At 35.0% G+C, this 22,413-nt stretch overlaps 1 protein-coding gene across 1 annotated transcript in view; it reads right to left on the reverse strand.

Moving 5' to 3' along the window:
- The window catches only part of TNKS (tankyrase), a 224,016-nt gene that overhangs the window by 99,053 nt on the left and 102,550 nt on the right, over nucleotides 1–22,413 (reverse strand). The window contains exons 4-5 of the mRNA XM_007961676.3: nucleotides 5,667–5,703; nucleotides 4,849–4,924 (exon numbers count right to left, since the gene is read on the reverse strand). Of these exons, the coding sequence (XP_007959867.3) occupies nucleotides 4,849–4,924; nucleotides 5,667–5,703 (113 nt within the window). The remainder of the gene's footprint in view (nucleotides 1–4,848; nucleotides 4,925–5,666; nucleotides 5,704–22,413) is intronic.

The raw sequence follows: 22,413 nt of genomic DNA on the forward strand, positions 1-22,413 counted from the left end.
CAACTGAATTAATTCAATTATATGCTTTATAGATTACCAGGCAACCTATAGGTTATTTTATCCAAAGCCAGCTAGGACAGAGCTTGGATAGATAATAAAGACATTTAAGGGGAGAGAATGGGAACACTGGAGTACTTAAAAGTATGTAAGTATCCATTCTAGATATATTTGAAAGTTTCAAAAAAATTATCAAAGGAGTAGGAATCTAATTTACTGAAGGGTACTGTGTGCACTGTACTAGGTACACTGACCACATTATTTCACTTAATCCTCTCAAATGCCTCATGGAATGGGTATGGTTATTTCCATTTGTGCGTGAGTAAATTAAAAACTCTAGAGTCATTGACACACACTTGGAAAGCAGAATAGAACCCAATCCCTTTGACCTTACAGTCTATTTGCCCTATCACAATTTTTCTATGGTGTCTTCAAGGTACAGCACTAAATTCACTAAATTCTACTTTATTTCTGATTGATTTCCTTTTGGAAGCAGTTTTCAAACACTTTACTTTTCTCTGTTTCCAGTCTTCTTCATTATTAACTATTTGGAAGCAAATATTTACAGAAAGTTGACATTTAAAGAAATCCTTAAGTTTTCTGAATTAAAATCATGTTCCTCCAATTACCTGTTCATCTAAATTTGTGGTTTCTTACAGAAGGGTATACTAAATACTAAAGCCTTAAAAATAAAAGGGCCAGGAAAAAACATTCTCACCTTAAATCAGCACTTTATAACTGTATCACAGCAAAAGGAATATTGTATCATTTTAGTGCGTTAGCTTCAATGTCTTCCATAATGTCTTACTCATTCTACCAATGTCTAAGCTCCTTGTTAACCAGTACCATCAACCATAGGGTTATCTCCCATGGCACTAAGCACGGTCACCTACACATGGTAGGTATTAAGTGTTGGTGGACAGAGGGAAACCTGAAATACTCAAAATTACATTGGAGATGTTGTTTTAAAAGCACCTATCAAATATTAGTTACTTTCAATTATTTGGTGACATATAATAATAGCAATGGTAGGCAGAGTAGATATATTCAAAGATATATTATTTCTATTTGGGAATATGTGCAGTAGTCCCTAACCCTTGCCTATTGCCTGATAAGATGAGGAATGAATAAATTTAGGACATTTATTTTGGAAAGCAATAAAGACAGTTAGAAAAGGAACACAGAAGGAACACAGAAAGGAACCACAAAGAACTCTCAAAAGAGTTGACTTTGGACTAATTTTATTCAAATATTTATTTTCATTTATTATAAAAGGTATATTTATGAAAATTAACACTGGAAAATAAGAGAATATTACCACCTTAAATTTAGACAGCAAACAAGGCCAGAACATGGGGATAATAGCTAATAAAACATCTGATACTGATATAAAACACTGTAAAGGGAGATTAAAGGTCAAAAAAATCCAAGTTTGAAAATATAGGAATAAAGAATTCTAGAAAGGGAACAACCTATCTTAAGGTTCTGGTTCACCTAATGGCAATAATGAATTGTGGACTGTTTTGACTAATCATACTGGGCGGAAGGTAGAAGATGACTAAATAATATCAATGTCCGTATGTTTCTAAAAGTGGCCATCATTATAACATGTATATAATTGTATACAAGTATCATTTTAGAGCAACAACAAAAGGTAGCATTTTAGAACAAAAAAAATTTCTGCCTTTTTTTAGGGGGGAAAAAAAAAAGTCAATAAAATTTCTAGTGTAGCCAAGAAGCAATTTTGATTTATGTGTAAAATAAAAGCATAGTAACGATATAAACTGTATAAAACCTTATTGATGTTTTATAATTTTCGGAATTCTAAAGGTTAGGAAAACAATTGTCTTTGGGAAATAAAATATTAACTTCTCACATATTACCTAATTAGATAATCATCAAGTCACAGCATAGCATTAAGAGTACTTAAAATTTACACTCTCATTGTATAATCCCACATATTACATCAAAAAAAAACCTAAAGTCTCAAACCCCCACATATCTCTAGGCAAATTCCCCACCTACTAACCACTGTATAAGAGACATTTCTTTTCCAAAAACACTTCAAAATTAACATTTTCATGGGCTTTTTAAATTTACAAACCAGGAACTGTAGTAAAAACTAAGACAGAAAAGGGCTCAGTCAAGCAATAATACAGTAATTTAGGAAACTTCTAAAAAAGGATTTGGTTCTACACTGTGTTCTAAAATGAAATTCAGGAAATAAACTTTATATGGCTGACTTACTATATGTGAAAAGGTACCTTTAGCCTCTCATTAATATACAATCTGACTTTCTAATTCTAAATAAACACATGTAAATGTTCTAAAAAAGGACTACATATCTACTAAGACAGATACTTGTAATTTTAGCAGCTAGATTTGCCTACCTGTTTTCTTGATAACAACAGGAAGAAAATAAAACAAATTGGAATAACTAAGGGATCTTGTCCCAATCTCCACTAGCACCCAGAACATTTAATACCTTGTGGCTTTACTGCAACTGGTACATTTAATAAGAATTACTCTGTGCCATAAATGAGAATAATATCTAAATAGGAATTGTTCAATTCAAATCACACAGATGAGCAATTGTTAATTATTTCTTATACGCACAGCACTAAAACCTAATAAATGCTTAATTTTCTTTTTCTATCTAATTTAATTTGAAAAAACTGAAAATCTAAAAAAGTATAAGAGTACATTTTGGAACATTATTGCACTATATTTTAGGAATCCTTTGGTACAATAATAATGCTTGAGGTATGTTCTTAAAAATATTCTACACATTATAAAATATACAGTTCTCCCTCATGTTATCAGTACCCAAAAAGAAATAGAATAATATTAATAATAATAATAATAACAAAAAACATAAAATCTCACATTCACATACTTCTGATTTAATTTTCTAAATGGCAAAGGGTAGATGTTTTTCTCACTCAGAGGATAAAATTGTGTTTATCAAGGAACAACAGAATTGTATTCTAAGCTTCTGCTATACGCAAAGTGCCAGCCTTGGTCCTGGTAGAAAATACAAGGAGAGCTAATAGAGGAGTAAGAGAAAAAGATATTTATGAACCTTAAGGAACTCTGAATGCCATAGAGTCATATAGAAAAGGAACTACAGGAATTTGGATGAGGAATACATTGGTTGTAGTTAAAGGAAGTATATTCTCCTTTAAAGAAAAGGAAAAATAAATGAGTTCTATACACTCGTGTAGGAGATAAAGCAGGGAGAAGAGATAATTTGTTAAAGTATCAGGGATCATGTTCCTTAATTATTATGATTTACTGCACTAGGAATGTGGCTGTCAAAGTAGAACGGTAAGGAAGGGAGAACGAAGCCGTGACAGAAATCAACTTCTGCTGTAGTACTCTCACATAAATTCTGTAGTATTAAAACGGTTACAGAAAACTGACGTAGGCCGTGCGAAACAAGCTCTGTCTCAAAAACAGCTGCATTTAACCACAGATAAGAAGGCCCTTTTCTACACAGTGATAGAAATCACTTTATCTACTTGGAGAATCCAAATAAAATCTGGAGTTTAAAGTGCACACAAGAGTGTTAAATTCCCTAAAGCAACTTCAAAACTGAAGGAAAAATGAACAGTTACCATTTTAAAACACTTCCCAATAGTAAGTAACAGTGCTGACTAAATCTTTGCTAGTTTATAGCTTGATATGTGTAATTTAACCTTCTATGAAAGTAGAAGTCTCTCCCCAAATTACCCAGAGAAACAAAATACTCACTGGGACATATAACAATATATGAGCTATCTACAAAAACAAATTAACATAAATTATATTCTAAGGGACTCGATTCCTTGCCACTATTTTTGGATTTTATTAAAATAGAGAAAAAGTGGGGAAGCATGCAAAAATTTGATCTGCAAAATTATCACTCACAGAAAAGTAATTTTTTAAAAGCAAAATAGTTCATTATTTCTAAGGCGTACCATCCATCCTGATATTTGCCATAACAATTTCACTGTAGATAATTTTAAAAGAATTCATTCTTTAAATATCAGACATATAATTTTCCTCAATATATGTAATGCGTCTTTAAAAATATTTTAGGTTTTTAGTTAACATTAAAAAATTAACTCTCATTTAAAAAAACCAACTTTATGGTATAGAGTGCATTGGTTTTCAAAGTCTAATCACTGCAAAACTTTGCAATTACCAAAGCCATAACGGATTACATTTCGGTCTATCTTCAGCAAGAATACAAAGTAGATAATGAAGATGCCAGCTGTATATTTTATATATTACCTTGCATTTATGGCAACTGTATATTAATATAGAATATTCCTCTCTGTTTTAATCTATTTTCTTTCAATATTCCACAATTAAAACTTAGCCAATACAAATAATAATAAAAGAGCAGAGCTGTATAGATGTAAAAAAATCATTAACAGCAATTTCTCAGCTTTAATGGAAAAAGTGTTGGTATCTAGCAAACAAATCTTCTTCTGCCAAATAAGAAATCAAAAACACAAATGTCTTAACAAAGATGGGTAAACAGGACATACATATTTCCAGTTTCCATTATCATACCCAGAAAAGAGCATATGCTGTAATTTTAATCACCGACAAAGCTGCAGTTTCATGTAACAAATAACTTGCAGTGTCTGACATTTAAGAGAAAAGGCTTACTTAAGATGCATGCTTCACCAGTTCTATGAATGTGTCACAACTGCCAATAACAGATATAGCAGCATTTCATTTACAGTGAAAAGATGCTAGTTAAAATAAAGCCATGTAGGTATACGTGCTTATATATATATGCCACTTTCACAAAATTTTGTTGCAAGGCAATTAAAGAGGATTGTATTTAAAATAACTTACCTTTCGCCCATCACTTGCATGGCAATTCACATTTAGAGGAGTCAGTAAAGCCATTAGTTTTTCTTCATTACCACTCCTATAAAAAGGTAGTAAGTCAATTCCTATAAAATTACAAAGCTTCTTATGAATATTTATGCATAATTTTTTCACATGAGAGTAAAATATGGGTTTGCTTTGATTTATTTTACATGGATCACAAGAAATCTCTTTTGCAATATTCAGTTCAATTACTACATTTCTAATTAATATCTGTTAATTACTCTATAGTGGTATATCTTAAATAATGTAGTTTTCTACATTTTTGTTTTATCTACATAAAGTCATCTTCTTAATTACAAACAAACTTTATTCTGATAAATGGACTACAACATTGGAGTTAAAAAATACATAAAAAAGGCTGTAAAGAGCTAATCAATTAAATTATAAACGACCAAGAACAACAACAAAAAAATAGATGAGGATTTTAACATTTACTTTTTGCTCTTCATTCAAGCTTTACTAGAAAAATCTTCAGAAGAAAATGAAGATATAGGTATTTAAATACTCCAAGAATATCACTGGAAAAGCTGGGCAACTAGGGTTTGCAGGTACCTTAAGAAATGTTCCAAATAAAATTAATCTTATAATCATCACCATATGAAAAGATTTTATTATATATACTAATCATGTAAAATAAAGTATATAAAGATTTAGTATCTGCATAATTGCATAAAATCCAAGAAAGACAATAACGTTATATTTTTTATAGTCCTCCACCTGCCCTCCTCCTTCTCTTCCTTAATGCATTATATACACTTAAAATGAATGGAATCACTTACCTAGCAGCTTCTAGGAGTTCGTCTTTCTTGTATTCACCTAGATGATTGCAAAATATCATGCTGTTAGCATTTGGCAGAAGACAGATTAAGAAATGCAGTAGGCAGCAAATAGAGAATTAAATAGAGAAGAACAGAAAAAGAGAGTCCACACCCCGCTGGGTGATGGAGCCGTGACGTTAGCCAGCTTGTGAAGGCAGCATCACCAGTGCCTTGGAGACGGGCAGCAAATTGACGCAGCTTCTTGTCCAATCCTCAGATGAAATAGCTTTCTTCAGACAACCAATGAATGCTAAATCTCGTGTCCAGAAACACATTCCCTCTGATAACAGCATGCCAGCTGAAGACAATGTCCCCTCCCCCCTTTTCTATTCAGGCTGTCACAGTATACTTGTGAAGCATAATACATTTTGAGACAAAAGCAAAAGAATGTGGCTCTTTAAAGGTACAAATTACTAGTCTTCTCAAAACTGAAGTTTTATTGGTAATGACATGGAAAGTTAAAAAAAAAACATTAATTACTATTGTTGAGCTTTATAGCAGTAGAAAATGCAAATATCAGAACCATGTAGCCTTTGACTCGATAGGGAAGGTCTGTAGACTAGAAATACGTGAACTACGTACCAAATGCCATGAACCTCTTGGAGGCAGTGCTCCAAAAACCAAAACAGTGAATACATTTTGAAACGACAATAATATTCTAACATGCTGTAATCTTAACACTTCATGTAAATTCAATACCAATTTGAACACATAATAAATCTTAAAAATATTTTTTACAAGGAGGTTGGGGTCTTCGAGAATGAGCAGATATCTAACTACTGCGACATGGGTAATTTTTCCCCATTCTGTTTTATCACAATGGATTTTTAAAATATATCAAATGATGAAAATAGAAATATAATTAAAAATCATCCATAATAAATTTCTTAGGGTATTCAAGATCTAACAAATTTTTTTTTGCAAGCTCAACTGAAGGACAAAGAATGTTAATAATACAGCGTTTGTTCCTTCAATAAATAAAAAGAACAGCCAGGACTATGATTCAGCTATAATACACTTACTTAGTTTGCTACATCACTAAAGAAATAATTATAAAAAGTATCTTAACAAATAATTAAATGAAAGCAAATACTAAGTGCACATAGAATAAAACGTTAGACTAAATGAAAATGTTATTCTATTACGAAATAAGATTAAGTAACTTTTAAAAAATCTTATGTGTAAGTACGGACTTCGCATTTTGTTTGTTTTGCTAAAGAATGCAGAATATTGATGCAAATATTACAAAGAAACCTCAAGGCTACCAAGTACATACTTAAATGCTATAACCTATTATTAGCAAATATTCTTTAGCTTTAACTTTGTCTTGCCTCCTGGATTAAGATTAGGTTAAAATCTGGAAACTATAACCCGGTATTTTCAAAGTAAAAAGTTGTTAAATACCTATTTTCTCTTAAAGGAACTCTGTATATCAATAAAGTTATAAGTTTAAGAATATAAGCTAGAATATACGATTTCATGGTCATAGAGTTGGTCCTTCTAATTTCCCATAAATTGTATTTCAGATTTTTTGGCCAACTGACAAAGTAAAGGTCATTTCATTATATCCTCCACCCAATTAAGTTCCTGCCTTCCCAAAGTCCAAGACCTACCTTTGTTAAACATTTTAGGTAGCAATATGGAAGTTAGAGAGTCAACTTAAAAAACTCTTTGTGAGGAAAATGGCATAACCCATGCCCCCAAATGTCTACAGAACCAGGATCAAAGTAAATCAAATTACACAATGTATCTATAAAATGTATTAATTTTGTCGAGTTGCATTTGTTCAGCAGGCCTGTATGCCAGGTTTTAAAGTGAAAGACACTATCGTCTCTGACCTCAGGGAATATTATTCTATTAAAGGAGACAGACAGATTACAGTAGAGTATAAAGAAATCTTATGAAATACTAGAGAGCTTACTAGCCAGTCTAAATGGGATTAATGATTGGAAGGGTAGTTGGGGGTCAAGGAAGTCTTCCTGGAAGAGGGGAAACTTGAGCAGTTGTGAAGGAAGGACAGGCAATCCTCAGGTGAAGCAGGGTCAGGGAGAAGGAAGCTACCACAGTGAAAGAAAGGAAAAGGGGAATGGTTGTAAGCAGCTCTGTGTACCTGAAGGAAAGGACACTCGCAGGCGAGTGGGTATGGACGAGACAGAGAAGACATGGAAACATCATGAATGTCTCTCTGAGCTAAGAAGTTTGAACTTTACTTTGAAAGTAATGAGAAAATATTGCAATATTTTAACAAGGGGAGTGTAAAGTATACTTAAAATTCTGCAAGTTTTGTGATTACATAAAATACTTCCATACTGTGCTTCACTAAACTTTTGTTAGAGAGGAAGGTGGGCAAAAAAAAAAAAAAAAGAAAAAAGAAAAAAAGAAAAAGAAAAGAAAAGAAAAAAAAGTAAATTTGGACAGTCTACATTTTAAAGTATATATACTTTATATACTGATATACAGTAAAACTGATATACAATAAAAACACATTAAAACTGTGAACTTAAAAGTAGCTACTATTGAAATTTAAGTCATAGTGAAACATGACTCCAATAAGTGAGGTAATAAAACTGCAAAGTATTTGGGAACCTCAAAGTTCAAATCAGTCTCCCTACATAAACTTCTCATCAAGCATGGTTTATTGATGTTTTCACCAAAAGGCACATTTTTGCAAAAATGTTATTCCTTCCTGGATGAGCTGAAAATAAACCAAAGCTTTCAAAAGGAAATATATAAGTGCATGCAACAGAGTCAGACACGGGTATTACAAATGACTTTCTACTCTTCCTGCTGGAGATCCTAGTACTTTAATCAGCTTTTCTGCAATACATTCTAGCATCCACTATCTGGTGCCCGAGGACCACAATCCATAAACAGCTGAAGCTATTTTTCAAATGCTCGCTCGCAGGAACAGCTAACGTAATGAATTTAGAGCCCCTCACACTCTCTGATAACAAATCTGAGCTACTTACTTAACAGCCAAAGCACCAGTTCTGTTTCATTTTAGCTGAGAATCTGAAAATATTCTGGCTGAGACTATGGTGCTCTATGGAGCATTTATAATCTTTAATAACATCCAGATAAAGACTAGCAATAGATCAGCCAGAAAGGAAACTAGGCAATTATAGTCAAGATAATAGCAGCCAGGAATGAAGAAAATAGACGGTTTAAAACATTTTTTATTAGAATAAAAGTAAATGGAATTTTTAAAAGTAAGCCAAAAAGTTTACTTTCCAAAGTCTAAATTGTTTTTACTGGTAAAATAAGTAATGATATGAAAGAAGCAAAGAAACACACACACAGAAATATGAGGCTGATGTGTTAGAGAGCTATGTTATTAAAATGAAGCCGAAAAATAAACTCTTTTTATTTCTCTGGAGTAGTTAGAAATAGCTTCTCTTTCACTTAGTGTAAAGGCAAAATTACTTTTTGAGTAAAAATGAAGAAAACTTAATAAGAAGAAGTCATGATTACTGACTTATCTCAATTTTAACATTTTAAGTGCTTTTGCCCCGTCAGAAACTGACAGGATGAAGGTAGACTTAGTTATATAAAAATAAGTCATTTGGTTTTGTTGAGATGGAATAGCATGGAAAGATTATGAACATGGAACCACAAATTCTTAAAGCAGCGAGAGGCTAAAAAAGAACTGTGGGCCAGGCACAGCAGCAATCCCAACACACTGGGAGGCCAAGGTGGGTGGATCACCTGAGGTCAGGAGTTCGAGACCAGGCTGGCCAACATGGTGAAACCCCATCTCTACTAAAATTACAAAAAATTAGCTGGGCATGGTGGTGGATGCCTGTAAATCCAGCTACTTGGGAGGCTGAGGCAGGAGAATCTCTTGAACCCGAAATGCAGAGGTTGCAGTGAGCTGAGATTGCACCATTGCACTCTAGCCCGGGTAACGAGAGCGAAACTCTGTCGCCAAAAAAAAAAAAAAAAATTCTGACTTTTCTCTTTCAATCATTATGCATGGTATTCAAATCTATCAGTAACACTTTGCATTATATAAAAGTAGAAGAATATCATTTGAAAGTCACCCTTTCTCCGTGTCACCTCACCCCCACTTTCAGAACCACTCTCCTAAGGGATCATCTGAAACTGGTGCCCAGGAAGTTAAACAGATTGTCTCAGGTTTCACTAAGTATTATCCATTACCTGTCAGGCCCTGCACTAGGCTCAAATGTGAGCACAAACTAACAAATCTGAGCTCTGGAAAAAGCCATGTAAGCAAAAGGAGAGAGTAACAAATAGCAATAACAATTAAACGACTTAAAAAACAATGATAATTATCAGCTTTAAATAGGTTAAACACATCAATATAACAAGCCAATATAATAAGCTCATCTGTATAAACAAGAATTTACAGATGAGCTTGCAAGCAAAGGCTATTGGGCCAAGGTAATTTCAAGAATAAAGAAAATTCACTGGGGTCTATTCCAACGATCAATCCATTTTGCATTTCCCATAGCATACCTTAATTCCTGAACTTATCAGGCATCTCAAGAGAAGCAGTATGTAAAGACTTCAGTCAAGAATCTCAATTATCAGGTTAATGTGGGGACTCCTATGTTACAGAGTGCTAAGTAGTACCATGAATTGATAACTCTGATACAGATGTTTTCTCATCAAGGTACCAGCAAATTAACAGATGAATTGATTCCTGTAGCTAAACTGACAACCTATATGAAGAATAAAATATTAATTTAGGTGACATATTCCATCATGTTTTCACTAGTAGATTTGAAAATTAAAAACCAGCTATGTAGCTGTGGAAGGAACTGAGCTAAAGCACCAGGAAGTAATCTAATCTCAAGAATCAGAGTTAGGTCTCCCTCTCAAAGCAATATTCAGAGAGACTGATATTCTGCTATATATAAACATGGGCCCCAGACACAACCATATTATTTTACTCCAGGATCTTTCAAAAATATATTCAGAAAACGGGGGGTAAATTACAAAGTTATCACAGCTCTCAATGCCTTCTTCGTACTTTTTAATTCTATCAAATCTTTCTACTCATTATGATACTGGCTTCAAAGTCCATACCACCAATTAAGTCTACAAACATGGCCAGTCTAAACACTGAAAATCCATTCAAAACACAGTTGTTTGCGGTCCTTAAATTCTAAGTTTGAACAGAGTATTTTCCTGGCAGAGATCCTTTCCTTGTCTCCTAGAACCTTGACCTTTTAAACTAGCTAACATCAACTCTGCTTAGTACCAACATAATCTCTACATTGTCCAATATTTTAGCCACTTCCCTCGTCACTTACATTTAAATACATTAAAATTATATAAAAATAAAAATTCTGTTCATCAGTCACACTAGCCATATTTCGGGTATTCGGTAGGCACAGGTAACCAGCTAGTACCTCCATACTGAACACTGCAGAGAGACCATTCGCCAGAAGAGCTGAAACTTTTATTGGACCACGAAACTCTGCACTGTTTTTAATGAGCTTATAAGAAGTTATCTTTTACCCTAATAGCCATTTTCCATATTCTTTACTCTTAAAATTATCACTACCAAAACATAAGCTTTTTTTTTTTTTTCTTACTGAACACCAAAAAACTACTTCATTACCATGAAACGCGAAAAAAAAAAATATGCCGGACTGAATAACAGATCTAGAAGGAGTTCTAGCTCTGCCACTGGTTTATTTGTGTGGCCTTGGGTAAATCACTTCATGCTTCAGGGAGCCTTCATTTTATTGTCATCTGGAAAATGAACAGGTTAAATGATTTCTAAAGTTTCAACTCTTCAATTTCCATCCTGTATTTGATTCTCAGTGTTGGTAAGAAGTTTTTCAAAGATGATTTTAATGTTGCTTTAAACAGACTTAAAACAAAGTTATTTGAGAAAAAACACTCTATTAAACTGTTATAAAAAGTAGCACCTGAAAATTGTAGAGTAAGCAGTTAAATGATTCTACCCAACCTGTACTATCTACTTGGTTAACAATTCTAAACTTTTGGTAATGCTTTAACTAGAAGGTAATTAAAAACCAGCTCCTTCAAAAGAAAGTTACTTTTTCAATAATTCTAATCTTTATAGACTTGTTACAACATTTTTAAAAAGAAAAAAAGCTCACCAAAGCATGGAACTAGAGATAAACTAAGAAGTTATTGAGAAGCTTTCCAATTCTTTAGGAAAATGGAAATTAACCCCCCAACCCCTGCATAGCAGCTGTGAAAAAAAATTCCAGGCCGGGCACAGTGGTTCACGCCTATAATCCCAGCACTTTGGAGGCCAAGAAGGGTGGATCACGAGGTCAGGAGTTCAAGACCAGCCTGGCCAAGATCGTTGGTAAAACCTCATCTCTACTAAAAATACAAAAAAATTAGCTGGGCGTGGCGGCACGCCCCTGTAATCCCAGTTATTCGGAAGGCTGAGACACAGAATTTCTTAAACCCGGGAGGCGGAGGTTGCAGTGAGCTGAGATCGCGCCACTGCGCTCCAGGGTGGGCAACAGAGCGAGACTTCTGCTCAAAAAGAAAAAAAAAAAAAAAATCCAAAAGGTAAAAGTCCGCAAATACAACTCTATTATCCTATGTCATAAAATTTATATTATTTTTATGTCATAAAAATTGTAATATATTAAATGTCAACACAAAAACCTCAACCAACGTCCTAAAACATTTCAAAAACACAATATAACACTCATATAATAAAAGTTTTGTAAAAGCTTTATGCAGGAGACAGTAATATGACCTCTCTTAGTCCAAGTAACATCTAAGATACACATCCCACTTCCTGATACTTAGCAGGGTTTCCAATCATTTGTACTTGTTTCTGATGTGGTATCAATCATAGCCATCAATATGTGTGTCAACAAATACATATAGGCCCCAAAAAAGATGGTATTATCAGATACATTCTTTAAATTGAACATTAAAAGTCAAAAGAGGTGTTCTTCTAGAAGCTGTTAACCAGTGAGACTTTCTACAAAGTGTGCTGGTACTTTAAAAGAAAAAAACCTTTGTGACCACAGTACACATGAAAGAAGTTTTTGATAAATTAAAAAAAAGACAAAAAGGGAGGAAAGGAAGATGGAAGGAGGGAGGGAACTCTCTCAAAGCAAGGCAGGTTATGACGCTATGTATTCGGTCTGGGAGCTCAGGACATCCACTATTACTTAAGTCATCAACTGTCTGTGTTAATGGCAGCTAGGGGCTGCGGGAAGTAGGATATTAGTTTGTTTTTTGTGTGTGGGTTTTGTTTTTTTTTCCCTATCACAGTGTCTGCTCCATAAAAAGTGATTTGGAAAAGTAAATTCCCTATTTGATCCAAAACAATTTGGCAGTAGTTTTTACATTTTGTTCTGTATCAGTGGTCCTTTTTCTATAGCCATCAATTCATACTCCCTTATTTGCAAATCTGAAACCCAAAAAGCTCTAAAAACTCAGATGGCAGCAAAACTTGACCCATTCAGGGTACACAGCTACACAGCACAGCTGTCATATATTTCACTGCAAAACTATTACTGTTACAGAGTACAGCCCCAGTCTCCACGGGGGAAGTTTTGTAATATATGGAAGATATACAGTAGCCCCCCCCTTATTCACAGGGGATACATTCCAAGGTCCCTCGTTATGTAAGTGGATGCCTAAAACTGAGGACAGTACCTAACCTATATGTTTTTTCCGATAATACATACCCATTATAAAGTTTAATTTATAAACTAGGCATAGTAAGAGATTAAGAATATCTCTAATAAAAACAGGACAATCGTAACAATATGCCAATATTACTACTCTTGTGCTTCTGGGTCATTATGAGGTAAAATAAGGATTACTTGCACACAAGTGCTGCAATAGCAGGATGCTGATCTGATCACTGAGTGGCTACTAAATGCCTAACGGGGAGGGAGTGTAGACAGCATGGATCCATGGACAAAGGGAGGGTTCATGCCTTGGGCAGAATAGAGCCGGTCTGTGTGAGATTTCATCACTATACGCAGAGCAGCACGCCATTTAAAACTTACAAATTGTTTATTTCTGGAATTTTCCACTTAATATTTTGAGAGGCAGTTGACCACAGGTCACTGAAACCTTGAAAAGTGAAACTGCAGATAAGGGGTGACCACTACTAAATTGTGTCTTTTCTTATTTATTTTTTGAAGTATAATTTACATACAGTTAAATTCACCTTTTGAGATGGTTCTGTGGGTTTTGAAAAACTTATACAGCTGTTGTGACCACTACACTTCAAGACAGAAAACATTTCTATCACACCAAAAAGTTTTGTCAGGGTCCTCTGAAATCAATCGCCTACTCCAATCCCCCTCCATGGTAACCACAGATATGATTTCTGTCTGTACAGTTTTATTTTACGGAATGTCATGTATATGGAATCATAGAATATGTAAACTTTTGATTCTACCATCTTTTACTTAGTATAAATGCTTTTCAGGTTCGTCCACGTTGTTGGACATGTCAGTACTTTGATCCTTGTTATTGCTAAGTTATATTCCATGATATGGCTGTATCTCAATTTGTCTATCCGATTACCAGCTGCCAGACATTTGGGTTGTTTCCAAACGACTTTGGGTGATTATGAATAAAGCTACTGGAAACATTCACAGAGAGTATTCTGTATGGACAAATAACTTCCTTTTTCTTGGGTAAATATCCAGCAGTGGGGTTGCTGGGTTATATCATAAGTATATGTTTAACTTTGTTAAGAAATAGCCAAACCATGTCTTTTTTGTAATCTGAAAAATTCTCATGTCACCTGTAAAAAAGAATAAGAAAAAACGAAAAAGTTAACTACTGAGAACTACGATGGCACTGCCACAATTTCACCACTGCAGATACCAACCTTACCTCATATAGGGGCAATTCATCTGACCTGAACTAATTTGCGCATCTTTTAATTCTTTGCTTCTCATTTGTTATATTATCTGCATTTAAAAAAACAACAGTATTTTCTATCTTAGGTTCAGGGTAATAGGCATTCATATATATTTAGAAATGATGGTAAACATTTCTTATGGGCAAATTCTACAATAAAGTTCTGGATAACACATAAACTAAAACCTAACCCTGGAAAAACTATTACCATCAGTGTCTTACATCATAGCAAGGCTATGTATCCATGAAGTCTTATGTTTATCACAGGTTAATCGAAGCAGCTTTCTAAAAAGCAAGAGGAACAAGAAAATTCTGAGTTCTCACCTACTGCAAGCTAACACCACCAACTGAAAATTATATATATCTAAAATCTACCCTCTAAGAAGTGGTAACTAGGCAGACACGTTTATACCAGCACACCCAAAAGAGGAGGAATGACTCAAATTTCATTAATATAACATTGTTTTAGCTAGCAATGCTGATACCCTATTTTACTAGGCATTTAAAATAAGAAGGAACTACACAATAAAGCTGACATTAGGGATGGGATTAAACATATTCAGATAAGAAAATTAATATAAACAGTTGATATGTGGCTTCATGCCCTCTATATAAGGCAAATGTTTCCCAATAAGATAATTTTAAGATGATCTAAAATTGAACATCTCCACCTTCCATTTCTCCTGCTACTTCAAATAAAAATGTTCTCCTGACTTACATTCAGACAGACTTGAAACAACTTCCTAATGCAAAATACCACAAACTAACTTTTGAGAAAACTACCAACATGCCTTCATTTTCTCGACTTATAAAGTGTCCTCCATATTTTTCTGAAATCATAATAAACATTTTCATACATCTCCTTTTCAACTGAACAAAATGTGGAAAGGAGATCAAGGTAAAATGAAGCAAATTAAAACCAAAAGCAATCATGGTATCACAATAGCCCACAGTATTAACTTTATAGTAAGAGATGGTTAATTATATTTAGTAAGTGAATGTTCAACTGCACTGAATCTCTTTTTTTGAAGCTAATATTATGCTTAGGAAGAAAGCAAACTGGTTTTCTAGACATTATATCTCAATAGCCCTTTTTATAGTCTTTTAGATATAATATTTAGCAAAACTGCTTTTCTTGGAGAATATTTTCTTTAAAATGTCTGAAACTCTTCCTAACCAAATTGCGCACCCTCAAGGTCTGTCTTGAAACTGGCTATATAAGAAGCAAAGACTGTTAAATTTTAGCTAGTAGATTACTAAACAAACTATATTATTTAATTAGGTTATTCCAAATTAATGGACATTTCTCTATATGTGAAGTCTGAATCCATGGTAATACATCCATTAAGTCCAAGCCGAATCAATTGTGACTTCTCCTATAATTATGTTCAGAAAGATTATTGGACAAAGTATTAATCTAAAGATAAATATTTTTAATTTTACCACTCAATTACAGATATGTAACATGATATCCCTAGTTACACACTAACCTAACACATTAAATTACAGGTTCTGCTACACTGTAATCCATATAATGCCTTGTCCCTACTTTTTTCTTTCTATTCGTTTTGCTACAATTTATGTATGTACTTTTTCTTTCACCACCTCCTATCAACAGTCCTCCTTTAGCTAATCCCTAAATTAGTCCTTAATCCCTAGTCTCTAGCCCTTAATTCAGTTACATTAATTTCTGCTTTAATTAGTGTATTCTCCTATTCAATAATAATAGTAATAGTACAAATGTATGACTCCCCATACCTGTCTTACAAAATGGTGTTCAACCCTACAGCTGAACATTCAAAATCCTTTAAATATATAGACTAAATTTATTTTTTAAATTTATTATTCAATGTTCCCAATTCCACCTCACCTTCTCAACACACACTACCAACTGTACATCACTCACTTTTACCTGAACACATGTTGCATTTTCCTGAATGTCTTTGCTCATGTCGCCAAGGATCTAGGCTCCAATCATCTGCACTTGTTAAAATCTTGCCAAAAACATATGGCCAAACTTACATATAACTTCCTTCTTGAAATCGCTCCACATCAGTTCAATGAAAAACACTGTCAAAGGGCACAGATTCCAGTCCTAGCTTTGACACTACAGTTTTAAAAATTTTAGGCAAGTTATTTGCTTATTCTGAGTCTTAATTATAAGGATATCAAACTAGTATATCTTGTCAAGCCTGTTCTAAGATTATATTTATAACCATTATGTGTACGTCAGAAGTTCTTAACCTCTGGTAATTTCATGGAATTCAATAATTCTGTAAATACTCCATAACTATAGGCAAAATTTGAGTGTACACTCAAATGTGCAATGTATTTTCTCCCTAAGGAGTAGATCTAAAGGTGCTCTTATTAACTCCTTAAAGTGGTCCATGACCCAAAAAAGGTTAGGAACCATCATTTCTCTGATCTCAATCTTTTATTTACACAGACACAAACTGATACAAACAGCCCTTCCATACCAATGATAAATCTCCTAAAGCTTTAAGAATACAGTGCTTAGCGCTGTTATTTCTTAAAAATGATTCTGAACTATTTTTCCTCAACACACCTGACAGATAATGTTCACATGGGTGATATACTTTCATCATCAACAGTTGGGTACTGCAGTCTACTAAATGAACAAGATGCTTGTGGGTTTGGTGCCACTGCTAGCATGTCAGCTCTAAATTCCATCACTTTCTCCTACGATTCAAGACTTATGGTATCTATCAGTGCTGTATTGTGCTTGGTGTATTGTAAACAGTGCCTGTATATTTGTTAAATTTTAAAAAAAAAGATGTAATTCAAAGAGAACTAGTAAATGAATGAGACTTTAAGAAAAAAAAACCCAGGGTCAGGCACGGTGGCTCACTCCTGAAAACCAGCACTTTGGGAGGCCGAGGCGGGTGGATCACGAGGTCAGGAGATTGAGACCATCCTGGCTAACACCGCGAAACACCGTCTCTACTAAAAAATACAAAAAATTAGCCAGGCGTGGTGGCAGGAGCCTGTAGTCCCAGGGAAGGCTGAGGCAGGAGAATGGCGTGAACCTGGAGGCGGAGCTTACAGTGAGCCGAGATGGCACCAATGCACTCCAGCCTGGGCGACAGAGGGATACTCTGTCTCAAAAAAAAAAAAAAAAACCCAGAAGGGCTTAAATGAGAAAGAATATGCCTAGGATAATACCTAGAATATGCCTAGAATATGCCTAGGACTTCACTAAAGTCGATTAACTCTAACCTAATAAGAGATTTAGTGATACTTTTGGGAAAATACAAGAAAAAAATAACTTAAGTGTGTGCAGCTGAAGAAGTAAATCACAACTGGTGCTTCTTGAGGAAACCAAAAGCGCACTCACTACATCTTTCTGAGACGTTTTGTAAATCAGTGACAGACTATGAAGAATAAAATGCAATCATACACAATAATCACGACAAAGACAAGACAGCTTTGGTACCATTCAAAAAGTAGTCACATGTGCCTCCATGTCAGCCTGCAATTCCTCAGGATGATATGGTTATAAGATGCAGAAGGTCAGGCAATCCCTGAATAGGCGTCTCCCACAACCTCAGCCCTCAGTAGGCTTATGCATTCAGGGGCCAAGCACCCTGATAAGAGCAAAGGCTGCCGGAAAGTAATTTTCTTTTCACAGACAATGGCCTGGTTCCTATAAATCACAATATGCTTTTTTCATATATCCTAAGAGTTCTGAGATTGCAGCTACTACATATACAACAGTTTCTTAAATGAAGAGAGCATATTTGCATACTGGTTTAAACAAAAATGAGTTCTTTTTGAAATAATTATTTCAATATAAATACTTCATATAAAAATAATACAAACATTAAGAAGAATCTCTGAAGAAAAAGTGTTTTTGAGTATTTTGGCATTTCTATTTGTTGACTGACTTATGTTCTTCCCATAAATTTATCAACTACCCTCATATAAAAATTATCACTTCGCCTTACTAGAATACTGCTACTATAAAAATTGGAACACTCAAGAACTAAATCGTTCCAGATAGCCAAGTGTTCAACATGACTGCTAATTTAGCATTTTAATTTCTCTTTTCTTGATAGAATTTCTTTACGAAATGTATTACATACTTCTATACACTCAAAAATAGATCATTCCAAACATAATTTAACTCTTTCTGACAATTCAGAGCCAATTATTACGAACCTCACCAGACTTTGGAATAATATAGCAATGCTCTCTGGACTACTGAGATGTGCAGGGACATTTGTACTTATCCAAAACGGTTCAAGATTGCTATGTATTTTACTTTTTTTTTTTCCAGACAGAATCTCACTCTGTCGCCCAGCCTGGAAGCACAGTGCCACCATCTTGGCTCACTGCAACCTCCACCTCCTGGGTTTCAAGCAATTCTTGTGCCTCACCCTCTTGAGTAGCTGGGACTATAGGTGTGAGCCACCATGGCTGGCTAATTTTTGTATTTTTAGTAGAGACGGGGTTTCACCATGTTGGCCAGGCTGGTCTCAAACTCCTGACCTCAAGTGATCTGCTAGCCTTGGCCTCCCAAAGTGCTGGGATTACAGGTGTGAACCACCACACCCAGCCATATTTTACTTTTTAATATGTAATTTAGTTTTTTCTTTTCCTTTGCATAAATTAATCTCTTTATATATTTCCTTTTAGTTTACAATGTCTGAAAAGTGCTGTCCAGTAGAAATATAAGCTTCATATGTAATTTTAAATTTCTAGTAGCGATATTTAAAAAAGATGTGAGTTTTAATAGTATATTTTATTTACCCTACTATATCCACAATATTACCATTTCAATGTGTAGCAATGTGTTCAGCAGCCAGCTGTGACGAGTGGCTTTGTGCTGGACAGTGCACATCTAAAACCATCATGAGCTGGAAGCTTACAACAGTAAAATAGTTGTAATCAGTCAGCAGCAAAAACTGTTACTACGGTAGAAGCAAATCTGCACTAAGATGAGGGCTCTCCTAGGTATAAGGAATTTCAGTTTCAGAGCATGACTTTGCACATTTGGAGGACAGGGAGAAAAAAAAGAGAAAGAGAGAAAGAAGAGAGAAGAGTAGTAAAAAGAGAGGTAGGAATGAGGTGAGGGAGGGGAAAAGGATCCAATAAAAATGTTCTTGAGGTGGGTAGACTCTGAGGAGGTTTAGAGAGTCATAAGGCAAAAGTGAGGCCTTTCTTAGTAGTTAACTCTAGGGCTTGTAAAGGTGCATGCAATAATAATGGGAATTCACAGGTAATGACAGTTGAAGAATCCTTGCACCATGCTCCAGTCTCCAGAGAAAGAGACCAGTTGTGGTTAATGGTGACTCTTGAAAAGGCAGCACAAGCTTGTTACAAAGCTACTTCATTCAAATATATATGCCAAGAGATGAATGAGAGTATGCTTAAGATAACAGGTCAAATACACTATTAACCACTTTTATGGAATCTTGTAGAGATGCACAACTTTACTATATGAAATACAGACCATTTCTAGTGACTCTGAAGTCCTGGACAAGGGACCACAGGCATTGGTAAATTCAGCATTTCTTCCCGCTAACTTAAAAGAAATGGAAATACGAATAAAAAACAGAAAAAGTAAATCTGGTTTTGAGAATGATGACTCCCTGGCAACTGCTGAAGAGCACCACGTGATTGACAAGAACATTTAATCAGGATAAAGGCAATGTCCTACTATTAGAGTCCTTCTCCCCTCAAAAACAGTCAACTGTTCAAATATGTTAAGTGAAGAAAGACTAAAAAATGACTCCAGACTAGCCCCAATAAAAATATTTTGAAGCTAGTTTGACAGGAAGCTCAAGGAACCAATTTAACAAATTTCAAAACAGCAAATGGAAACTTATGTCAACAGAATTTTAAAAAGGAGGGAGGATAACTTAGTCTAGAGTACAAAAGGTTGACGTGATAGTAGGTGGTGATTATAGGAAAGGTCTTGATTAGTATTGTCAGTATTTCAGAGAGGGCTCTCAAAAGGAAGAACAGCCTTATACAGTGTAGTTACAAAAAGAAGTTACCATATTTGGCTTAATACATAGAAGTATTTCTAACCATTTAAGTTACCCAACAACGGACTAATGGCAGAGAGCACATAGGGATATGGCATAGAAATGTCATCTAGCAATATAGTATGGAATCCTTATGGGGTAAAAGGTTAGATTAGCTAACCTCTAAATTTAAGGTCTCTTCTAGAGTCATGAATTTATGTGTGACTTTTATTAACAGTTGTATACTTGTTAATTATATAAAACTGAACTTAAATTACACATGCATGCATTATTATCTGATCTTCGTTAGATCCATCTTCAGTTCTCTAAATGCAATTCATAATTTTATGTACATTACATATATATGTACTATGAGTGATTTATAATAAGAAATATGTATTTGGTCTTCCTTTCCTGGCACACAGCCCCTAAATCTCTTGGAATTTCAGATGAGTGTCTCAGATAAGTGATAAGTACATTTGTATATGTTAATGTGCTACAGTTTGAATGTTTGTGCTCTCCAAATGTATGTTGAAATTTGATGCCCAATGTTGGAGGTGGGGCCTAAGAGGAGGTGTCTGGGTCATGGAGGTGGATCCCTCATGAATAATTTAATGTGGGTTGGAAGGTGCATGGGGAGGAGAAGTGTGAGTGAGTTCTCACTCTATTAGTTCCTTCAAGAGTTGGTTGTGAAAAAGAGCCTGGCACCTCCCTCTCCATCACTTTGCTTCCTCCCTTGCCATGTGGTCTTTGCACATGCTGACTCCCCCTCACCTTCTGCCAGGAGTGGAAGCAATCTGAGGCCCTCACCAGACATAGATGCTGGCACCATGCTTCTTGTACAGCCTGCAAAACTGTGAGCCAAATAAACTTCTTTTCTTTATAAATTACCCAGCCTCAAGGTATTCCTTACAGCAACACATTAAATGGACTAAGATATAATGAGATGACTGATGGTTGGGGGCTCCTGGATAGTCTCCAGATAGGGGCTGGTTCCAGAGGAAACAATCATGTGACTGGATGGGTGGAACTTTCAGCCCCATTCCTGACCTCCAGGGAGGGAATGATTTAATCAATTGGCCACAATGAAGCCTCTAGAAAAACCCCAAGGGACAGGGTTTAAAAAGTTTCTGGGTTATTGAACATGTGGAGGTGCCAGGAAGGTGGAGCACTGGGAGAGAGCATGGGAGCTCCTTGCCCCTCCCTGCTGACCTTGCCCTATGTACCTCTTCATCTGGCCATTCATCTGCAGCCTTTATAATTCCTTTATAATAAACTGGCAAACATATTTTCCTGAGTTTTGGGGGCACCACTAGCAAATAATTAAACTTGATGAAGAGGTCATGGGAACCCCCAATTTATAGCCAGCAGGTAAGAAGTATAGATGACAATCTACTACTGGCGAGTAGCCTCTAAAGTGGGGTGCAGTCTTCTGGGACTGAGCCCTCAACTCACTGGATCTGACTTTAATTCCAAGCAGACAGTCTTAGAACTGAACTGAATTATAGGACACCTAACTGGTGTTGGAGGAGTGCTCATGGTAGGAAAAACTTGCAAATTTTGGTGACCAGAAGTGAAGCAGTAAAAGGAAAAAGCAGTTTCTCTTCCTTTGCACATACATATACACACATGTCTTTGTATTTGACAGGCACTTTCCTTAAATAAACTAACTAATCCTCAAATAATGCTCAAAAAGGTCACACAGTTCATGTATTAGTATCCTATTGTTATTGTAACACAATACCAGAAACTAAGTGAATTAAAACACACATTTATTCCCACACAGTTCTGGAGGTAGTAAGTCTAAAATGGATAAGCAGGGCTGTGTTCCTTCGGAGACTCTAGGGGAAAACATATTTCCT

The sequence above is a fragment of the Chlorocebus sabaeus genome, chromosome 8, assembly GCF_047675955.1.
Source record: "Chlorocebus sabaeus isolate Y175 chromosome 8, mChlSab1.0.hap1, whole genome shotgun sequence".
NCBI lineage: Eukaryota > Metazoa > Chordata > Mammalia > Primates > Cercopithecidae > Chlorocebus > Chlorocebus sabaeus.